Source organism: Carica papaya, chromosome 7, assembly GCF_054855325.1.
Source record: "Carica papaya isolate Zhongbai chromosome 7, ASM5485532v1, whole genome shotgun sequence".
NCBI lineage: Eukaryota > Viridiplantae > Streptophyta > Magnoliopsida > Brassicales > Caricaceae > Carica > Carica papaya.
This window is the reverse complement of record NC_142315.1, coordinates 7,166,414-7,190,011: the sequence shown is the minus strand read 5'-3', so window position 1 is coordinate 7,190,011 and position 23,598 is coordinate 7,166,414. Positions and strand designations below refer to the sequence as shown.

General features: G+C 35.2%; 2 protein-coding genes across 2 annotated transcripts; both read right to left on the bottom strand.

Annotated features, from left to right (window-relative positions):
• Positions 1-1,660: 1,660 nt before the first annotated feature.
• LOC110812398 (HAD superfamily, subfamily IIIB acid phosphatase) lies at positions 1,661-3,853 on the bottom strand. Its single transcript, XM_022039167.2, has 3 exons — positions 3,390-3,853; positions 2,180-2,389; positions 1,661-1,998 (listed from the first exon to the last, which is right to left on the bottom strand). Exons 1-3 carry the CDS (start codon positions 3,758-3,760, stop codon positions 1,821-1,823), a joined length of 759 nt encoding a protein of 252 aa, XP_021894859.1. The 5' UTR covers positions 3,761-3,853; the 3' UTR covers positions 1,661-1,820.
• Positions 3,854-17,529: 13,676 nt separating this feature from the next.
• On the bottom strand, positions 17,530-20,526 carry LOC110812436 (DUF1005 family protein (DUF1005)). Its single transcript, XM_022039219.2, has 2 exons — positions 19,716-20,526; positions 17,530-18,659 (listed from the first exon to the last, which is right to left on the bottom strand). The coding sequence occupies exons 1-2, from the start codon at positions 20,309-20,311 to the stop codon at positions 17,999-18,001; spliced, it is 1,257 nt and encodes a 418-aa protein (XP_021894911.1). The 5' UTR covers positions 20,312-20,526; the 3' UTR covers positions 17,530-17,998.
• Between the last annotated feature and the right edge of the window lie 3,072 nt (positions 20,527-23,598).

Below are 23,598 nucleotides of genomic sequence, written 5' to 3'. Positions count from 1 at the left end.
TACCAGTAAACTAAATATGAAAATATATACATGTACATCACATGATTATTTACACCTCTTGATTTCTGTCCCCCAATAAGCTAAGCTTTGTTTACAAGTTACTCAATCTCAAAATTATAGACATTAATCAAAAGAACAAATTTGTTTGTCTTGGTGCTGCTCTGTGTGGATGATCTATGAGTATCTGTCATAAGAAGAAGCAGCAGCAGCAGCACTTGGATGAATGAATGTCACCCTAACGTGGTATTTTTCTGCTGTCCAACTCAACCGGTTACATCATATGAGATAGACCTTGCCTTCACCAAAACACCCAGTAAAGAGACAAACATAACTATTACCGGGTAAAAAAATGATTACTCTCTTTTAATTGTTGTCTAGTAACCACATACAACAAGTATTTATATATACATCACCATAGCTGATGATAATGGCAAAGTCATTAAAAACTATTATCAACTAAGTAACAGAAAAAACAACTAATTATAACTAATTTACACCTCAAGATGGAGCAAATATATTTTTAACAGATCATCTTGGATATTAGAGGAAACATATCATGAGATAATAAAACTTTAGTGAAAATATTTACAAATTGGCGTTGAAATCGAATAGAATGAAACTTGATGAATCTTGTGAAAATCTTATCTAAAATAAAATGATAATCAATTTTAATATGTTTAACGCATTTGTGACATAATAAGTTGGAAGTTGTGTAAATAAAAGCTTGACTGTAAGAAAAGACTAGTGCAAGCTGGAAAATATCAACACAAAAATTATGAAGCAATTGTTTAATGCAGAGCAATTCACTAGTAGTTGAAACCAAAGAATGATATTCAGTTTCTATGGAAGATCTAAAAACTGGGGACTACTTTGTGGTTTTTTATAAGATAATAAAATATTCAAGAAATATACAATACCTAAAAACAAATGTTCCAGAGAGAGGGTAAGATGCCCAATCAGCATTAAAAAAAAAAAAAAAAAAAAAAAAAAAAAAAAAAAATCCTTCAGTTACAGGAAACTTGATAAAGAAAAGAGAATTGTCTTGTCCAAGCATTGCCTCGAGGCAACCAAGCAATCTGTTTTGTTTCTTTGCTTTGAGGCAACCAAGCAATGGGTAGAAGCAATCTATGAATTGAGAATATTCCGATCAGAATCATTAGATTTTGTTAATAGATCTATTTATAAATTTTATCTTGTTTTTTTTTTATCGAAAAGTGCAACTGTCTATCATTTTATTTCAAAAGAGATAATAAATTACTAAAACATTAGTAGTAAGTCGTAATTATATGAATGATGTAAAGAATAAAAGATTAATTGGATCACTAATGGTGTATTTTTTATTTTGAAGTTAAAAAAATGAGATTTTCCATGGAGTTAGAAAAGAAGATTCAAGAAAACAACGACCAGATTTCTTTAAGGAGAGTTATCATCAGGAGGGAAAAGAAAAAGACGATGATGGGAACTTATTAGGAAGGAAAATATCAGAAGAAGAAAGAGGATGAGTGGTTACTGAGAAGAAAAATCAGAAGAGAGTGACTGGAAAATTATTGGGAATCAAAAATTAAAGTTGTAATACTATATTACTGAGTAAAAAAATGATTACTTTCCCCAACTGCTTATTAATCAAATATAACAAGCATTTATAAATACATCACCAAAATTAATGATAAAGATAATCTAATTAACAACTAGTTTAATAATTTACACCTCTAACAATAATTTCCATTCATCAGAATAATAAGACAGAGTTGCTCAACAAAAAAATGAAGATAATGAATTACATCATGCCACACTTGATCCAGATGTTCTTCAGTTAGCTTTCATAATACATAGTACATTGGATTGGGCAACTTAAACGACCGTGAGGCGACTGCATATCCCAACAAGTCGCTCCACTGATCTCCAGAGTTCCCATGAATCCTATAACTTTCATTGATCAAATCTAATCTCCTTTCGGATTTGAACACGGTGGCTTCTTTGCCTTCATCAGTCAGTCCCCTATATCATTTCAACGTAAGTTAAATGGTTCTCATCAAAAACACATGGTAGTAGTTTTACTTTATTCTATAATGGCAATAAATGACTGATTCCTACATGATGGCCTACTTTTTTATCCCTCCATTCAATAACTGGAAAAGAGATATCAATCACCATTACTCCTATTAACTAGTCCACATACCTCAAGATTAACCTTTCCCAATCATTGAAGCCAGCATACACAAGATTCTTAGCTGTTGCATTCCTATGGTATTCAGTTCGCCCAGTTAGCAAAATTATCTTAAACCCCATCTGCTTGAGCTCCTTGTACAGCTCCAAACTATGTTGCAAAGCAGGGGCCTCTGCTAAATCTACCCACTCATAAAAGGATGTCTCATTGAAAGTTTCTGATCTGTCAAAACATTATATACTTGGAATCAAATTCAATAAACATGGGAATGCAAAGTCAAATCACCATAAATCGGAAAAGGCTGGAGCTTCCTATCAGTTTGGAGTAGATCTTTACGTGATTCACCCAATTGATGATTTTCACGGAAAAGCATTTGGAAGCCAACTATGAGGATAACAAGTTGTGCAGACAGCTTTTATGCTGAAGGAACTCAGCATCGTTTTGGGTGGAGCAGTGACATTTATAAATAGTAAACCCAGGCTGTTTTATGGTATTATAAACAAAAGCAATAACAGTAACTCATTTCATATTTTTGAAAAAAAATATATATATATATATATGACTTAATCAAGAAAATATTTTCATTAAGGACAATTAGTTAACTGTTTAAGCAGATATTATACCTTACAAGAATCTATTTTCATCAACCATTATATCTTACGAAAGCTTGATTGTGTTATTTTCTTATTAGAATATTTGATTATATTGTTCTTCATGTGTAATAATAACTTAATTAACAAAATGTAAAAAAATAAAAATTTATTCTGAGTTTTGGAATTACCTCCATGCTCAAACTGTTTTTTTTTTTCCCTTCTACAGTAAAAGTATCAGAAATTTGACAGACAGACTTCTGTTGTTTTTATTTTAAAAAACATATTAAAAATCAAATGTTAAAATGAATTAGTAATTTTAGAAACTAAGTTTGATCTTCTAAAAATTAAAAGCCAATTTCCCAATATTTCATAATTGGAATACTAAATTGATAGTTTGTACTGAAAAACAAACAAGATAACGATGGAGTTATATGACAAGATTCTTTCAAAGTGTATATTATGAGATATGCAAAGTGTCATATTTCAATTAGACAATTGATCCTTCAAACGGGGATTTTCTAGTCACATGCCTCCCGCAATATTGAAGTCACAAGATTACTAATTATTATGGATTCATAAGGGTGCTAATTATTGAATGAATCAAACGGCTACGTGTACTGCTAACTTACCCGAATCCATGGAGCTCATAGTAGGGTAAATTGGAGAGGAGAGTCTCGTCAATGTCGAAGATCCAAGCGTCCTTCCCGTCGGTGCCGATCTCGACGGACCTGGCGAAATCTAGCGAAAATTCCGAAACAACGTGGAAGTCAGAAAGGTAACGGGCGCCGGTCATGTAATCCTGCACGAACTGAATGCATCGGGAGGGAATATTGGTCCAGTAGCCGGCGTTATTGGTCTCGGCGGAGAGCCTCCAGCTATCGCAGCACAAGGAATCATCCGAAGAGGTTGGCATTTGGATGATTGATTTGGCGGAAGCAAGAGAGATAAGGAAGAGTAACAGAGGGATAATGGAGAGGAGGGAATGGAGATGGGAGTCCATGTTTTCGAAACGACGACGTTCCAACCTCCTCCTCTCTCTGTCTCTCTCCAGGAGATGAGATGTGAGAAGAGATGGGAAACGAGAGAAACTTTGCAGGTGTTGACAAATTTATAGAAAGGGAATATGAATTTCCCTATCTTGACCTTAAGACCACAAAACGATGCCGTTGTGTTATTACAAATAACAAAGTCAAATGAAATTGTGAATGGTGGACTAGTGGCAATTGGGAATTAGGGATGTTTACTATCTACTTCTTCCATTCTTTTTGCCTTTGGTTTGATGTAATATGTTTTTATTTAATTCTTGAATTTAGTTAAATTATAATGTTGCTTCTATTAAAATTTTTATCTCATTTATACTACATTTTTATTCTTGTTTTATATAATTAAATTTTAAATTAGTATTTTCATGCTAAACATAACTCTATTCTTTTCCATTAGTTTCTCAAACTAAATAGTTTGAGAGAATCCAATTTTTTTACAATATAATTTTTTCTAGGTTTAATTCATAAAGAAAGGGAGTTTATATATCATGTTTGAGTAATGTGAATCTTATATTCATAGCTATAGAGCATGAATTAGTAAATTTACTCACAACTTATTTCTTATATTCATATTTAATTAGCATGCTATGAGATCATATATTTTTTAAATTCTATATATTAATATATTTCAACCATTTTTAGTAAAATAACTTCAAATTTTTTTTGTCAATATTATTATAAGTATACAAATTTCAGTCCAAATTAAACAAGAGAATTTATTTTAGATCAGACTGAATCATGTTATTTTCAGTTTAAGGGTAAAGAATATAGAAAAAATTGATCTAAATAAGTATAGTTCTGATCAGGTTACCAGTAAAAAATAAAAACCATAAAAACTAAAAAATTCATGACTTTCCTCTTACTCATTGTCGTTCACATAGGTTGTTTGTCACTCTTCAGTCTCTTCTTACTCTCTCCATGTTTCAAATCACAAGTATCTCAATCCTCTCTCTCAACTCTCGCTTAATTGCCCTTTCTTTATGGGCGTCACCACGACTCCTTGAGTCCTTATCATTCATTGATCTTCTCAGCGGTTTTCCTTCCTCTCTTCAAACCCCACACACCCAAGTTAGATGATGGCCTTATGCAACCATGCTCATGGTAGTTCTCTCACTCCAATGCTTGTAGCCTCAAGCTCTCTGTGGCCCTCTATCCCTCTTTAATTCTCATGCAACACTCTAACTCTCACGCTCACAACTTTATACAATACGCACCCTTTATCATGTTTACATGTCTTCTCTGTTATTTATTTCTCTTTTACATTGTTTTAAACCAATTAATATTTAGTTTCAAATTTTTAGTTAAATTCAATGAATTTGAGTAATATAAAGTGTTAAAAAAATATATGACAAAAAACAAAAACAATTAAGGAGATTGGCCCATATTTTACTATTTTTGTTGTTCTCTTTGATGATTATTAGGGCATGACAATAAAACTTGTGAGCTTATTATAATTAACATATCTACCTTAAATTTTTTATAGGATATATATATGCTTAATTTCAATATGAGAGCATATTCTTCATTATTTGACTAGCATAGGACATCCGACACTTTTTTTTTTTTTTTAGATTTTTTTTTCGTAATTATTAAATCTGGGATTGAATTTTCTGGTTGGACGTAATGTAATACCCTAAATTTAATTTTAATGTAATTTAAGAATTTTTTATAAATATAATTTCTTAATTTTTTAATTTTTAATTTCAATTCAAAAACCAGATGTCAAAATGTAATTTAGAAAAAAATTATCACGTAGAATACCCGGTCAGCAGCCCCAACAAACCAGGACGCGCCATGTGGTAACGGGCGCTGATGCGGTCCACGCAGGGAGCCATGTGGGAGATTTGTGTGCCTGCGATCAAATGTCTCAGGTCTGTCCCGCGTGCACGTGATCGAACGACCAGATTCAAATACGATCAGACAGTCCAGATTAGATCGCTATGGACGGCCTAGATTAGATTGTAATGAACGGTACAGATTCACTCTTTATTTAATCACGATCGAACGGTTCAGATCAAACGCGATGAACGACCTAGATCAAAAGCGAATGAATATAAATAACTCTCATTCGCACCAAAACTTAACCCTAGCCGCCAGAACCCTTCATCGGAGAAGAAGATCTGGCCGCCGGGAAGGAACCGCCGCCACCCCTCGTCACACCGGAACCTTAACCCTAGCTGCCAGAGCCGCTCGTCATATAGGAAGACCTGGCCGCTGGGAAGGAACCACTGCCACCCCTCGTCGCACTGAAACCTATTTCGACAGCCAAAAAAGGTAAAAAAAATTTCTTTTGCTCGAAATTCAATTTTAAGCTCACCCATGGCCAAATTGGAGCAAAAAAATAGGCCAATTTGCCACAGAATGCCTCCGACGAGGCAATTCGCAAAACACCTTTGATGAGACCTTTCTAAATTCCTGTTCTGTGTAATTTTTCCACCTTATGATCACTGTGTCCTTTTCTATAGGTTGACCGAAACAAAACACCCAACTGCAATGTGAGCCGAAGGAGCCGCCGCAACAGAGAGCCCCGCCGCCGGTGAGTTTTAATTTTTTTGTATTTTTTGGCCAACTGAGGCTCTTTAACGTGTTTTCTCACAATGATCGATGCAAAATCGGTCGAATTCGACCAAAACCAGCCGAAAATAACCGACCCGAGGCGGACCACCGCTGCAGGCTGCAACGCCGTGCCAGAATTTCGAAATTGGCCAAGTGGGCCTCGGGACTGATTTTGGGTTTATTTGGGATATTTATAGGTACTATTAGCACGTTTTAATTCTAAAAAAAAATTTAGAGAACCTAGGAATCGCCCGTAGGCGCAGTCAAACAGCTTAGCTTTTCGGACATCGAATCGAGTAAGGATCCCTCATCCTATTCCCTATCATAAAATTGAAGTTTAAATAAATAATAATATAGTATTTTGTGCGAATTTAATAAATGTGCATAATTAATTACGGATTGCTATTGGAGTCAAAACTTAAAATTGTTTTCTGTTGATTTCTGTTGATTTATTGTACAGTTTAAAGTCATGATAGTATCTGATTTATCAATTTTATGGTTTGAATGCATGTATTGCTGCTTTACATGATCACCATTTAGTTAGAAAATTGAGATATGCTTGTATTCTCTTATGCATGTTTGTTTGTTTGTCTGATGCATATTTGTTTGTTTGTGTGATTATGATTGATTTAGAAAATGAAGACTAACAGAAAATGAGAAAGTTGTGTGGGAAGTTAAATAGATGAAGACGACATCCTTATTGGATATCTTGGAAGATGGTGGACGATCCGAGTATATAGAAAACCCTACCGTGAATGTTGTCTCATACCAGACGGGGTATGGGTACAGCCCGTAATTGAGATTCCAAAGGAAATGGTTCGCGTATGGCGAAGACATCCCTATAAACCCCCATTGATACTAGTAGGCTGGTGAAAAAGTTACAGTTATTGTTTGGTTTATTAACGATGTATATATAGACTTGTGATATGTGTTATGTTGCTGATTTTATATGAAACTATGATCTGTATGATATTAATTGTATGCATAGGTTATTTTTATGAATCCCACTACAGTAGTGAACGGTAAATAGTTTTATTTATGATAAACAAATTTATTTAAATTAAGTGCTCCATTAGTGTGTTAATTTTATACCAACATTTACTTCTGTATCGATGATATATTGTGATATCCTTACTGAGCTAGTGTAGCTCATCCTTTATTTAACCATTTCAGATAAAAATGACTAGATTCCAGAGCCCGATCCGTAGGAAGATTGCGAGTAGATGTTAGATTTCTTTATTTTTCGTTTAGTTCCTTATTCTTATGTTTCTTTTAAAAGAGTGAATTCCGTAATGCTGTTTGGTACTTTAAGTTATTTGCGTAAGGAATGTAAATCTTGAACATTTATTACGCTTCCGCACTTTAATTATCTTTTATTTCCTTTGAATATTTTTGGAATTATTACACGTAATTAATGTATTTTAGTTAGAATAACAAAATGACTCTTTAAAATATATATATTTGTAGTTAAAGAGAAAAATATATTCGTGGCATTTATTTATATTTTCCCATTATTGACAAAAAAAGATTATGATTTGCATATTTGAGAGATTTTATGAACACATATTTTATGAACTATTAGTGTAAATGTTCAGAACTTAAATGGAAATGAATTTATAAAATTAAATACGGAACCGATTAATAGAGTTAGAGTTCACATTCCTTACACAATAATTTAAAATACCTAATAGGGTTATGAGAATGTCCATTTTGAAAGATAAACGGTAATTAAAGAAATGAAAAGAAGAGCGAATACAAAATTACCCTAGGACAAGCTTCACTAGCACTTGAAGTGAGTCCGGGTGGTGAACTACTCACAGCCTTCTTGCTGATCAAAATCTAGATCCTGGTCCTTTTTATCTGAAATAATTAATGAAAATGTGAGTTATACTAGACCAGTAAGAATATCACACTAATTACATATACGAAAAATTGAATATTGGTAAAAATTAAAAAAATAACTAATGGAATCCTTACTTTATTTAAATACCTTTAAACTTGAAGACGTTTGTTTGATACTTACAGTAACAAGTTTTTCAAAAACAACCTATAAAGACTCATATTCATATCGCTCTTCACTTTCACGCACAGAATAAGAGATAATAACTTTTCTTTCTTACCTGCTTACTGGTACCCCTGAGGGTCCATAGGGATGCACCCCTAACTCGTGAGCCTAATATCCAATTTTATAATTAATTGATCGTTTACATACCTCGTTCAGTAATGGGCGCCAAATATTCTATCGCATCGATACCTCGTCCCATATGAAAGTAAACCATATCTCTCAAACCTCTCTGCTAAGGACTTTTCAACCCCGTCCGACTGAAGTAACATTTACGGTAGGGTTTTCTATGTACCAGGCTCGTCCTCCCTTTTTGTGGGTAACGAGCAAGTCTTTCACATACAAATTTTTTATCAACAAATAACCAAAAAACGCATATCAATATCTCATATTACATTCACAAATCAATTAAACTACATTCATGCTGATGGTATATAACCAAAATAATTAGATAAGTCGATAATACTATTAAAACTGTAAATTAAGAACATGTACTATACGAAAATCAAGTAAGTAGGACAGTATAGGAAAATAAATAGGAAATCAAGACAATTGCGAACTAACCGATTCCGGCTTCACTAGTGACCTGTAATTATTTTTAAAATTTTCTAAAATTTCACAAAAACACAAAATTATACATCGTTAAGTCTCAATTTTTCATAACGAAGAATAGAGCGAAGGATCCTTACTCGGATCGGTATTTCGAGATGTCGCGCTATCTACCACGCCTCCTAACATGTACCAGGTTTCCTGACTTTTTTTTTTTACAAAATTTAAAACATTCGTCACGTACCTAAAAATATCCCAAAAATCTAAAGTTAGTGTCTAAAACCCTTTTCGGCCAAATTTGGGGTTCTGGTACGGCGTCGCCGCCGTGCTTCGGCGCCAGCTCCACCGTCCACGATGGTGATTCACCTTGGCCTGGCTAATTTTTACCGATTTTGCATGTATTCTTGTAGAAAAACACGTTACAGGGTCTCAGTTGGCCAAAAAATCACAAAAACTGAACCTACCTGCTGGGGGGGGGGGGGAGGAGGATCTCTGGGTGCGGCAGCTTCGTTGGTCTTCCTTTACAGCTGAGATTCTTTCTTCGGCTAACTTGCACAGAAAAGGATGGTGAACACAATGACCGGTGTGAAACACGAAATAGAAAGGGGCTCATCGGAGACACTTTAGAGTTTTGGCTATCGCTGCTCCGTCGGACTTTGCCCGCAGTTTTTGGCTCACCTGCCATCCCTCTTGCTCCGATTTGGTCACAAGGGTGCTCAAAATCAAATTCCGAGTAGGTAGGGGGAATGTTTATCTTTTTTTTACGACCGGCGATGACTCTGATGCAGTAGCGGTTGACCTCCTTATCTGGCATCTAGTTCTTCTTCTCCGGCAGGGGCTGGTGGCTAGGGTTTGGGTTCCTATGTGATGAAAAGTATTTATATCCATCTCGCGTTGATCTGAGCCGTTCATTGCGATCGATCTTGTCTGTCCGATTGCACTTAAGGAGGAAAAAAATCTAGACCATTCATCGTCATGGATCTCGACCGTCCGATCATGCTTAATGTTTACATTTTTTTACGGCTGGCGATGACTCCGGTGCAGTGGTGGTCGACCTCCTTCTCTGGTGTCTAGTCTTTCTTCTCCGGCAGCGGCTGGTGGTTAGGATTTGGGTTCTTGTGTGATGAAAAATATTTATACCCATCTCGCCTTGATATGGGCCATCCATCGCGATCGATCTTGTCCATCCGAACGCGACTAAGGAGGAAACGAATCTGGATTGTTCATCGTCATTGATCTCGACCATCCAATCATGCATAATGGGGAAATGAATCTGAGTTATCCATGCGCACGTGATCGATCCTGGACCGTCCGATCGCGGAATACGAGGATCACCCGCGTGGCACCAACGTCAGCGTGCCTTGCTACGCGACTTGTTCCGATTCATTGGAATTGCTGACTGGGCAGTTGTACATGGTCTAACTTTTTTTTTTGTACTTTGACCATCTGTTTTCAATTTTTCTTTTAAAAACACCAATCAAACCCAAATTTTCACCTTTTTTTTTCAAAATTATTTTCAATTTCATCCCTAATTCATTTTTCCTCAAAATTTTACTTAAATAGAAATGAAATTAACTATTTAATTTTATTTAATTTAATAATTTAATCATAAAAAATTATCTTAGGTTATTTTTTGGACCCCGGTATTACAACTCTCCTTCCCTTAAGAAAATCTGGTTCTTCAAATTGGTCACTCTCTAATTCAGTCGAACAGCTAGGGGGACTGGGCCCTGAAGCTTGATTCCAGTTCCTAATTGGCCTCTTCCTACGTATGGTTCTGTCATATGACCTTGACGAATAGAATTTTCGGTTACGGAGTACTCTACTCTTTCGGTCTACAATACTTACCGATATCTCCTCATAAGATAGATCTTCTTTGAGTAAAAAAGGCTTATAGGACATGATGTGTAAAGGGTTCAGGCTGTATTTGCATAATATAGATACGTGGAACACATTATGAACCTTGGATAACTCTAGAGGTAGTGTCAGTCTGTAAGTGATCGTGTCAATCCAGTATAAGATCTCAAATGGTCCGATGAACTGAGGATTTAATTTTTTCCTCTTGTCAAATCTACTGATTCCCTTGAAATGGGTGACCTTAAGGAATACTTGATCACCCTTCTCAAATTCTAAATCCCTCCTCTGGATGTCCGTATAACTCTTCTCTATATTTTGAGCTGTCTGAATATTCTTTCTGATCTTAACAATCTTGAATGTAGTCTCATACACAAGATCTAGGCTGAATAATTTCCTATCACCCACCTCTTCCCAACAGATCGGTGATCTGTATGGGCGGCCATACAATGTCTCGTATGGAACCATGCCGATACTTGTCTAGTAGCTGTTATTGTAGGTGAACTCTATCAAAGACAGGTGATCATTTCAATGGCCCCCGAAATCTATAACACAAGCTCAACGTATATCCTCCAGTGTGCAAATCGTCCTCTGATTGTCCATCGGTTTCATGGTGGAATGCGGTTTTAAGGAACAGTATTGTAACCATAGCTTACTGAAAACTAAACCAAAATCGATAAGTGAACATGGGATCTCTGTCGGATACTAATAATACTGAAATGCCATGTAACTTGAATATCTCTCGTATATATATTCTTGCTAACTTGTCTAAGGGACCGGTCATCTTGATAGCTAAGAAGTGAGAAGACTTGGTGAGCCAGTCGACAATTACCTTAATAACATCATGTCTTGAGCGTCTTGAGCATGCCTTAGACAACCTTGTTACGAAATTCATTGTGATATATTCTCACTTCCACTCTAGGATTAGTAATGACTGAAATAATCCGCCTGGGCGTTGATGCTTTATCTTAACCTGTTGATATACTAAACACTTGGAAACAAAGTCAGCTACCTCTCTTTTCATTTCGCTCCACCAAAACTGGGATCGTATACTTTGATATATTTTAGTACTTTTTGGATGTATGACAAACTTAGAGTTGTGAGCCTATGTCATAACGTCCGTTCATTATCATTTGGAACACACCATGTCTTGAAACCTGAGCAATCCTTCGGCAAAGACTCAAAATTCTAGATGTACTTCATGTTCTGCATCTTTCTTGAGGTCAACTATGGTGGAATCTGTTAATTGAGTTTTTTTTATTCTCTGGATCGATTCGGGTTGGACAGTCAGATGGGCCAAGCATGTAACTCTCTTCAAGTCCTGAAGTTGTATCTGTTGTACGACTCCTATTACTCTGCATTCAGAAACAATTAGGTGAACTAACATACTTATATTTTTGTTGCTGAGTGCATCAGCTATTACATTGCCTTTGCCCAGGTGATATAAAATATTGCAATCATAATCTTTGAGGAACTCTATTCAATGCCTCTAACACATATTCAAATTCTTTTGAGTGAATATGTATTTTAAACTCTCATGGTCAATAAAAATCTAAAAAATCTCCCTATACAAGTAGTGGCGCTAGGTCTTCAAGGTGTGGATAATGGCGACAAGTTCTAAGTCGTGGGTGAGATAATTTTTCTCATGACTCTTCAATTTTTTGGACCCATAGGTTATGACTTTATTATGCTGTATTAGAACAAAACCCAACCCCAAATAGGAGGCATCACTGTACACTGTATATTCACATGTCCCACTCAGCAAAGCCAACATGGGTGCAATAGTTAACCGCTTTTTGAGTTCCGTAAAGCTCTTTTTGCAATTCTCGTTCCATTCAAACTTAATGTTCTTCTTTATGAGTTGGGTCAAATGAGAGGTTAGGCTAAAAAATCATTCTACAAACATACGATAATCACCTATCATTACTAGAAAGCTATGAATCTCCTTGACTGATGTCAATTTCTTCTATCCAAGCACTGCCTCGATTTTTTCGGGATTCACTGATACTTAATCCCTTGATATGATATGTCCTAGAAAGATAGTCTGTTCGAGACAGAACCCGCACTTGCTTAATTTTGCATACAATTCCTTCTTCCTGTAAACTTGCAGAACCTGAGTAAGGTCATGAGTGTGTTTCTCTTTGCTCTTTGAATAGACCAGGATATTATCGATAAATACAATGACAAACTAATTTAGGAATTATCTAAAAACTCTATTTATTAAGTCCATAAAAATGGCTGGTGCGTTGGTTGGTTTATAGAGTATGACCAAGAACTCATATGTCCATAACTGATTCTGAAAGTGTTCTTGGGAATGTCCTCCGCCCTGATCTTTACCTGGTAGTAACCTGAATGTAAGTCTATTTTGGAGAAGATCTGGGCACCCTGCAACTAATTAAAAAGGTCATTAATTCTAGGGAGGGGGTACTTGTTATTGATCGTGACTCTGTTTAATCCCCTGTAGTCAATATACAATCATAAAGTCTTATCCCATTTATTTGTAAATGTGACTCCAGTACCCTAAGGAGATACACTATGTCGGATGAACCCACTATCCTTACCATAGTGTTGGCAAGTCCCACCACGTCTTATTACCGGAGCCTGAAGAGGAGCCTGAATCACTGGCCTAGGCCTCTTGTTTTGTTGAAACAGTACAGTGAGTAATGATTTGCGGTGTGAAACCAGGGGTCTGGGATTCCCTACTTCTTGAGAAAAGATACGAAGGTTCCTCTCCATTAGTTGTGCCTTAGCCAGAACGACTAAGTAGGTACTGAGCTCAAATACGTACAGCTACTGTCTGATCTCAGGGCGAATGTCTCATTCGAACTTTTTTACCTTCCTACCTTCATCCATCATGCTCTCAGGGGAATACCGGTCCAACTCTAGAAACCTTCGGACATACTCTGACGTAGTCATATCATCATGGACTAGGTGTGCAAATTACATTTCTTTCAAATGTCAGAGGTGCTTTGGGAGGTATTCTATATTGAAGGCAATCAGAAATTATTTTCAAGTGACTGAAATGGGCAGGATGATCTACTTGAGCTACCATCAGCGGTTTGTCTCTCCCACAAGAATATAGGTGGCAAGTACAACTTTTTGTTCAGGAACTACCCCAAGGGTTGCGAATACCTTCTCTGTCTCAGCTAACCAATACTCGACCTCTTTAAAAGAGGATACCCCTGCAAAAGTAGATGGGTTTAATATTTTGTTCATTTCAATGTAGTCTGAGTCCATCATGGATGGAATTGGGTCCCGTGAAAGAGGGACTGAATTGTGCTAGAGATGAACCAGGTGGACCTACGGTGGTGCTGGATGATACGATGGAGGCACTAAGTTGTACTGTGGCAGTACCGGATGGTGCGATAGAGGCACCAAATTCTATTGTGGTGGTGCCGGATGGTATGGTGGAGGAGCAGGGTTGTATCAAGGTGGCTCCAGATCTTTCAGCCACAAATGTGGCTCAAATTGTGGCAGCGGGGAAGGGTTAGACAACTCTCTCATTTTCTCTCAGGTCTGCTGGATAGAGATGAGTCTCTTCAGTATCTCAAAGAGTCAGTCAACATCCTCTTAAAGTGTGCCATCCTGGGCTGCTCGGTTTAGTAAGGGTCTTCCTCTCCTCATTTTTTGTACCTGTATTTCACAAAGAATGGTTGAGTGATAGTTTATATTTGGTGTTTTTAAGTCTTTGTGTAAGGAATGATTTTAAGGAACTTACTTTGATACCAACTGTAAAGGTTCGGAACTTAAATAGAAATAAATTCATAAAATTAAATACGGAAGCAATTAATAGAGTTAAGGTTCATCTTCCTTATACAATAATTTAGAATGTCCAATAAAACTATGAGAATGTTACTTCTGAAAGACAAACAGTAATTAAAGAAATGAAAAGAAGAATGACTATAAAAGTACCCTAAGACAACATTCACTAGCACTTAAAGAGAGTTCGGGTGATGAACTACTCATAACTCTCTTACTGATCGGGATCTGAATCTTGATCATCTTGATCTGAAATGGTTAATGAAAGGATGAGCTACACTACCCCAGTAAGAATATCACACTAATCACATATACGAAAAACTGAAGATTGGTAAAAGTTAGAAAAACAACTAATTGAGTCATTACTTTATTTAAATACCTTTAAACTTGAAGACATTTATTTGATATTTACTGTAACGAATTTTCCAAAAACAACCTATGAAGACTCATATCCATACCATTCTTCACTTTCACGCATAAGAGAATAAGAGACAATAACTTTCCTTTCTTATCTGCTTATTGGTATCCTTAGGAGTCCATAGGGATATCCCCCTTACTCATGAACCCAATATCCAATTTTATAATTAACCGGCTGTCCTCATACCTCGTTTGATAATGGGCGTCAAATATTTCATCGCATCGATACTCTTTCAATATGAGGGTGAACTATATATCCTAAATCTTTTCGGTAAAGGACTTTCCAGTCCCGTCTTATTGATGTAATGTTCATGGTAAGGTTTCCTATGTACTGGGCTCGTCTGCCCTTTTCCTAGGTAACCATCAAGTCTTTCATATATAGATTTTCATCAACAAACAATCAACAAACATATACCAATATCTCATATCACATTTACAGATCAATTAAATTATATTCATGCTGGCGGTGTATAACCAAAATAATCAGATAAGTCAATAAAACTATTGAAACTATAAATTAAGAACATGTACTATATGAAAATCAAGCAAGTAGGACAGTACAAGGAAATAAATAAGAAATCAAGACAATTATGAACTAACTGGTTCCGATTCCACTAGTGACTTATAATTATTTTTAGAATTTTTTAAATTTTCACAAAAACACAAAATTATACATCGTTAAATATCAATTTACCGTAATAGAGAATAGGGTAAGGGATCCTTATCCGGATTGGTATTTTAAGACGTCGTGCTGTCTACCACACCTCCTAACAGGTACCGGATTTTCTGACTTTTTCCTACGAAATTCAAAACACTCGTCACGTACCTAAAAATACCTCAAAAATCTAACATCGGTGTCCAAAACTCTTTTCGACCAAATTTGGGGTTCCAACACAGTGCTGCCGCCATGTTCAAGCGCTGGCTTCGCTGCCCATGACGGTGGTTCTCCTTGGTCTGACCAATTCTGCATGTATCCTTGCAGAAAAATATGTTGGGGGCCTCAGTTGGTTGGAAAATCACAAAATTCGCGGCTGAGATTCTTTCTTTAGCTGACCTGCACAGAAAAGGACGATGAACATAATGATCAAAAAATCGCATGAAACAGAAAACGAGAATAGACTCATCGGAGGTATTTTGAGGTTTTGGCCACGGCAGCTCCGCTGGGCTTTGCCCGCTGTTTTCGACTCACCTAACGTCCCTCTTAGTTCGATTTGATCATAGGGGTGCTCGGAATTGAATTCCGAGTGGGTAGAGAGAATTTTTTCCTTTTTTTGGCAACAGACAATGGGTCTGGTGCGGTGACGGTTGGCGATCGGCCTCTTTCTCCGGTGTATGGTTCTTCTTCTCTGGCGGGGGCTGGCAACTAGGGTTTGGATTCTCATGTGATGCGAAGTATTTATACCCATCCCGTGTTGATATGGACCGTCTACTGCAATCGATCTCGTCTGTCCGTTCGCGCCTAAGAAGGAAAAGAATTGGGACTGTTCATCGCTATTGATCTCGACCGTCTAATTGCGCCTAATGAAAAAACGAATCTGAGTCGTCTATGTGCACATGATCGATCTTGGGCTGTCCGATCGCGGCACACGCGGATCGCCCATGTTGCCTCCCACGTGGCACCGACGTTAGCGTGCCTTGTCACGTGACGTGCTCCGGTTCGTCTGGGCTGCTGACCGGGCGATGCTATGTGGTCATTTTTTTTTTTTTGTATTTTGACCCTCTATTTCTAATTTTTCTTTCAAAAATACTTTCTTAACTTAAATTTTCACCTATTTTTTCTAAAATTATTTTCAATCTCGTCTCTAATTCATTTTTCTCAAAATTTAACTTAAATAAAAATAAAATAAATAAATAAATTATTTTAAATTAATAATTTAATAATAAAAAATTATATCAGATCATTTTTCGAGTCTGAATATTACAACTAGTATTTATAGTGGATGAGCCATCCAATTCGGTCTCTAGGATTAATGAACATCATTAAATGTAATAACTCAATCCAAGATCCTACTATATATAGCAATAAATTTGAATAATTTTTGTATAAATTTCCATGGATAAATGAAAAATGATATACATCATTAGCATGGTAATTTAATGGTAAACTGAAGATAAAACATATTATGAATTAATAGTAGTTAAAAAAAGCAATTTAACATCACTCTTATGGTAATATAATTGTTAAATTAATATAAATCAAGTATGATATTTTATGACTAAATTTACTAAATTCAATTGAAGTACGAGTTTAGATCGGATCGAATTTGGGTTGGTAGAAAAAATTAGAAAGGTTCAAATTTGATAGTGTTGAAGTGATTAAATTAAATTTTATCTGAATAAATTATTATAATTATAATAAAAATATATATTTTATGACACTTAAATTATCTTAGATAACTGGATTGGTTAATAACTGATAGTCTTATGTGATAAAAAAAAAAAAAAAGAATTATACAACTGTAAATCTGCCAGAAATACTTCTAGGAATAATCTTATCAACAATTAAAACAGAAACAGAAGCAAGCTCTGTAAAGAGAACACGTTGACCAAATATATCTAAGCTTGGGAAGTTCACACAACTAATACAAAAATACAAAAAAAAAAAAGAATCAAATAAAGTACAAACAAACAATTTCCGTGCTCTGTGTATACAGTTTTGATATGTAAGGTATAAACGCACACAACAATCCCGTAGTAAACAGAAATCCCCCTCTAAGACGCCACCACCAGCGCACAAAAAAAGAATTGTGAATTTCAAAGACAAAAATCAATCAAGGCATCCTAAAGCAGGGGAAAAAGATTACATCTGTGAGAGGAAAAATCAAAATGGAATAAGAGAAAGGAGGGATATATGTGCAAAAATATCTTCTCTGCTCAAAACCAACAGCAGTAATTTGCTTGGGAAAGCTATAACTTTCTGGTTATCACTGCATCAGAAGATGAATCTGCAGGAGCAAATTAGGATGGGTGTTTTTTTTTTTTCTTTTTTCCCTTTTCCTTAAGAGAAGGAATCTTGTTCGTGGTGGCAAAGCTCCTTCCTAAGTTTATGTGAAAAGAGGCGACAAGCGTCCATGCTAAGATCAATGGCGGCTGAAAGTGCAATAAACAGTGCAGCATCCGTCATGCAAGTTACATGCTGGGCACCAACTTGCACTACAGGCTTGCTAACCTTACCTTCACCTTCCACAGTTGAACACATGACAAACCCTTTGACAGGGGACCTTGAACCCACTCCTCCATCTCTCGTTAACCGACTATCAATGCAAAATTGACCACCCTTTTTAACACTCATTGTAGCTTCTGTAATGGGAATGCGACAGTTGGGACCATTTTCTGTAACAAGCTCAAATTTATAGCCCAGCCCATCGATGGGACCTCTCTCTCGCCATGCCTCAAGACGACCCCATGGCTTCCAGCTGCTAACAGATAATCCATGGGGCCGTAGAATCAACCATGCACCAGGATTTGATCGAGTCACATGGTCTGTGCCTGGAGAGGGCACAAATGGAGTTATCATAGAGGCTGCTGCAACAGGGGATCCAGAAAGATCGTGTATTATTATCATCCATCCTTTTCTTTCCCTCCCTTGTCGTTCTTTTTCAATCGAGAATGTTCTCATCCATCTTTTGTTGTGGGGGTTAAAATCTGTTGGCAGCAATCTGGTTTTCCCACCATAAAAATTAAATTAAGTTTTCAAGAGAATAACATAATCCAACTAGCTATAAACATGGAAATGTCAACCAAGAACGTAAAGAGGGAAAAAAAAATACAAGATAAGCCAGCCAAAATATCTTTGCATATGGGAGGGAATCAGAGGCGGTTGGGTCTGTCTGATAATTTAAGAGACATCTTATATAGCAAGTTTGACCATGACAACATCTTGTTTTATTAGTCAATTATCTTATTTAAGTAAAAGAGGATATATATATATATATATATTTTTTTTGTCCTTGCTGACTGCTGTAAATATTGCCATTTTAGAAGGAGACTGGTAAAACACCAACTTGCCAATGCGTTCCCAATCCTAACATGAACTAGTAAATATTGCATTCACTCAAATGCTATGAATACGTCAATCAAACCCAAGATATATCCTTATATATATGCATATACATATATATAAATATCATGCTAGTTTGGTAGTTAAACTATTAAACTAGTATGGTATTATCTAGGATCCGATATTGCTTCATGGAATCTATAGGGAAGTACTAATATGTTGCCTGATATGAAAATTGTGAATGGTAAACAGTTGACTAAGAATCAAAATGGCAAAACATAGAAATGAAATCCCCCCCCCCCCCCTGATATACAATGTATTTAAAGGTAAATGACCATGAACTCAATTGCCATGGAAGGAACCAAAGAAAAAGCATTGAACAAATAAGATGCCGGTGCCCCAACTCGGAACAATGGCATGTGGGACTTAGTTATTGACTAAGAAATATGTTTGACACCCCCACATGTACATTTTATTACAAGGAAGAAAACGACAGAAAGAGATATGAACTTTCTTTCCCCAAAAAACACAAAAAGAAATCAGAAACCAAATCCAAATTCAATCATTTTCGATAAAACTTATTAAAGAAAAACATGCCAATTCATGGTTAACCACTCGAATCAGTGCACGTTAGCAAACGCACCATCAACATGCTAAAATGTACCAAAAGATTTAATTACCAAAAAAAGAAAGGTGGGCGAAATGTTATGCTCACCGAGATCTTGAGTTCCGGTCGGCACTAAACTTGCAGCTGAAAACCGGTTGCCTAATATTGCCCTGAATCTGGAAAACAACGGGGCTACATTCCGGTTCACCTCCGAATTGGAAAAAGAAACGAGGGCTTGGTTCGCCCCGGACGACGAGGTGTAGCCAAACAGAAGGTTTACCGGGCTCACTGCTGAGCTTCGTCCAACCGGTATGAAACACGGTGGGTCTGGAATTTGCAGCGGCAAAGTCGACGGTGACTTGGGTCCGACCCAATAGCTTTCCAGAGTTGACGCCGCAAGTGTGACCCATGCGGCCAGTGTAGACGTGCACATGTAGGGGTAGTGGCTTAAGGGAAAGGCGGCGGATAACAGTGGCGTCGACGTGGAAGGCAGGAGAAGAAGTGGCGGATTCAGGTGGTGAGTCGTGATTGGAGTTAGTGGAGAGCGGGAGGAGCGTTGTCTGAGAAGGGAAGTTCTTAATGTTGATCTTGCAAAAATAGGGAGTGGTAGAGGATTGTACGATTGAGCCGGGTGATTTTGCGTCCAATGGAAGTTTAAGAGCGAGGGACTCCACACTTAATCGCACAAATGGGCAAGGATCCATTTAGCGCCTTCTGCAACTCTTGTCGTCTTTCTCCTCCGATGAAGAGTAAGGAATTTGTGAAGGTCGGATTTCTCAGACTGATCTTAAAAGTATACAGAAAGGTGGGTAGGGAAGGCCAGTTGTTGATGGAGGAAAATATAGTTATATTTGCTTTTAGGTGAAGCTGAGAGCATTTGATTAGTAAGGGTGTGAAATAAAATTTGCAATTATCTAAAAACGAATCTGTTTTTATTTATTTATTTATATTTCTTCATCATTCAATCTCGCAGATCTTCTACCATACACCGTTCCTCCTCCATAAATGCTATCATTATTTTTTAACTCTCATGGATTTCAAGTTCCAGTTTCACGCGTACCCTAAATAATGAAAACCATAAATTTACTTTTACTCATACTGTAATTATATCTTATCATTTTACTTACTGCTAATTAACCTTAAAATCATCAAATTAAATTCTTACTAAAAATTAATTTAAATAAATAATCCACATTGATTAGAACATCACTTTCTTACAAAACATTTCAATCCGTATACATGCATTTATTAAAATTTTTGCAAGAGAGTGGGAGGGGAATTTATGATGAACAAATTCTAAATAGTTAATATTCACGGATAAAACGTTAAAATTTATTCATGCAAATGAGGAAAACTATGAATGAGCTGGGACAGTTCATCTTCTAGAAAAAAAAAAAAAAAAAAAATTACAATCTCTATCATTAAAAAAGTTGCAATTTTTACATTTTACTATTTTTTTTTCTTCAAAATATATTAGGGCCTACTTGTACTGGTTTAAACTTTTAATACAATCTAATATATATATATATATATATGGATATAATCTCCACAGAAATTATTCAAGTAAAAGAAAATATCATAATCAACTATTCAATTATTTATAAAATCATAATTTTTTTTTTTTTCTTTTCCAGCATGCATGTCCTTTACTTTGCCAGCTATGATCCATATATGAAATACAAATCTGAACTGATACATATATGTATATATATATTAAGTATCATTAACAATCCCAATACGTGAGTAGTTTCACCAGCTATATATAACTAATTAAGTTTCATGATTGGAAGTATCTACGGCCACTTCCATTTGATAATTATCAAATCTTAAGAAAAGGAATTAATATAGATTATACAAAAATAGTATTCTAACGCGTTGTATCCCATATTGATTAATTTCATATCTTCCGATTACATAATTGTATATATACGATATACGAACAGGTCCGTTCTATATTTATATATGTCAAATATAAAATATATTCTTTTTGGGGGATGATACACTGGAAATTATGTAAAGAAAATATATGAACATGTTTTAAACATTTGTAAAAAAAGAAAATTACCACACTTCAACAAGAACAATATTATATTATATTATATTATATTGATCAGAGAATTAAAAAAAAAAAACCATAATAAATAAAATAGCATTGACTTCAGTTTTTAATTCTCTCCTTGTACGGTAAAATGCTGTTATAATTTGCTCTTCGAACTCCATGGATCCGTCATTCTCCAAATGTGGATACTTGTTTGGAGTCAAATCTTGTTTAAAGGTAGTTAAATTGTATAATGCAATTGTTCATTACATGACCATATTTAGTTGCACAAATGTTCACAATTATATGAATACATATATATATACATAATTACGTTATGTTTGACATTTGAATAGGAAATTAAATTTGATAGGATCAAGGACTTGTCATGTACAACATATGTATAAAATTTTTATTTTATCACGTATTTAAAATGATTACGAGGAACTCTAGTACAGCATTAAAAATTATTTTATTATTTTTTAATTTATATTAATAATATTATTGATAATTATAGTAAAAATAGTATTCACAGAAATAATGGTCAATAACACCAAAAGCATCGGTGGCAACAACAACAATAATTATAATGATAACAATGACAATGGTGAAGTTTACTTAGAATCGATAACGATAAGAGAAATAGTAACGAGTGACAGTAATAGCACCAAGTGTAAAGGTTTAATGACAATAACTATTATAATAGAGTGATGATAATCATGATGATAATAGTGGTAGTCATGACATCAATTAAGCAACGATATTAATATTGAAAGTAATGATGGTGGATGAGATGAGTGGTAATGGTGTTTGTGGCATCAAAAACAATAGCAACATTATTAGCGGCGGCAACAATGTGAAATTAGTGATTGTAATTTTAATTTTTTACATTTTATTTTTGTAATCTTTTATTTATTCACCTTACAAACTCATAATTGAGATAAAAGATAACTAATTTTTTTATAAAAAGTTCTAATGGTTTTAAGTAAATCCAAAATATAGATTTTCTTTATTGACACATAAGCCTTGTTTATACCTCTTTAAGGCCTTGAGCCCAATTATACCCACAAGCTTAAATTAGTAAATCTATCATGTCTCACAAAAAATCGATTTTTGTCATTTTTTGCATCTAAATTAGTCATACATGTTATCAATTGAGAGAGAGTTTAGGATAGCTGTGTTTGGTGTTTGGTATAAGTAGTCGTAAAAGATATTCACACTTTAAAAAGATAGAAAATATATATTTAGTAGAAATGAAATTTTAAGATTTTATATGTTCAACTTTTTTACAAACAAAACTATTTTCTAAAAGTTACAAATTGTAGTTTTTATATTTAAACTTATCAAAAACATATTTGGTATTAACTTTTATTAAAAATACTTTTTATTTCACTCACTCAATTACAAAAGTATTTTGTAAAATATAAAAGTTAAAGTCAAAATCACCTTAAATACTCTCTAAGTTATTTAACCTCACAACTCATGCCTAATAGTCATGGATGTCAAAGACATAGGTATCATCCATTCCAACTAGTACATACGCACGCCTATTGAGGGTATGTGTGACAATTTATTTATCAAATACTTCACAAATAAATACTACTAAACTTGGATCAGTACATCAAGACAATGGATATAAGGGCCTAAGATGTTATTTAAAACATCTTTTAAATATTAGTGAAGTTTTGGATTACTACCTCTAAGTATAATGTAATTTTATACTCTTTTTAGTATGATGGTTCTAATATTTTTCTAAACATTCTTTTCACGATCACCAAAGTCTATTTACAATATACCAATATTAGTTAAATATTTTAATAATCTAAAGACATCTTTTGACATGCAAGATATAAATGAACGAGAAGAAAACACTATATGATATTACACCCAATAGTCCTAAACTAATAAAAATGAGTGAATCAAGAATATATGAATTATAGGTAGTCTTTTTAG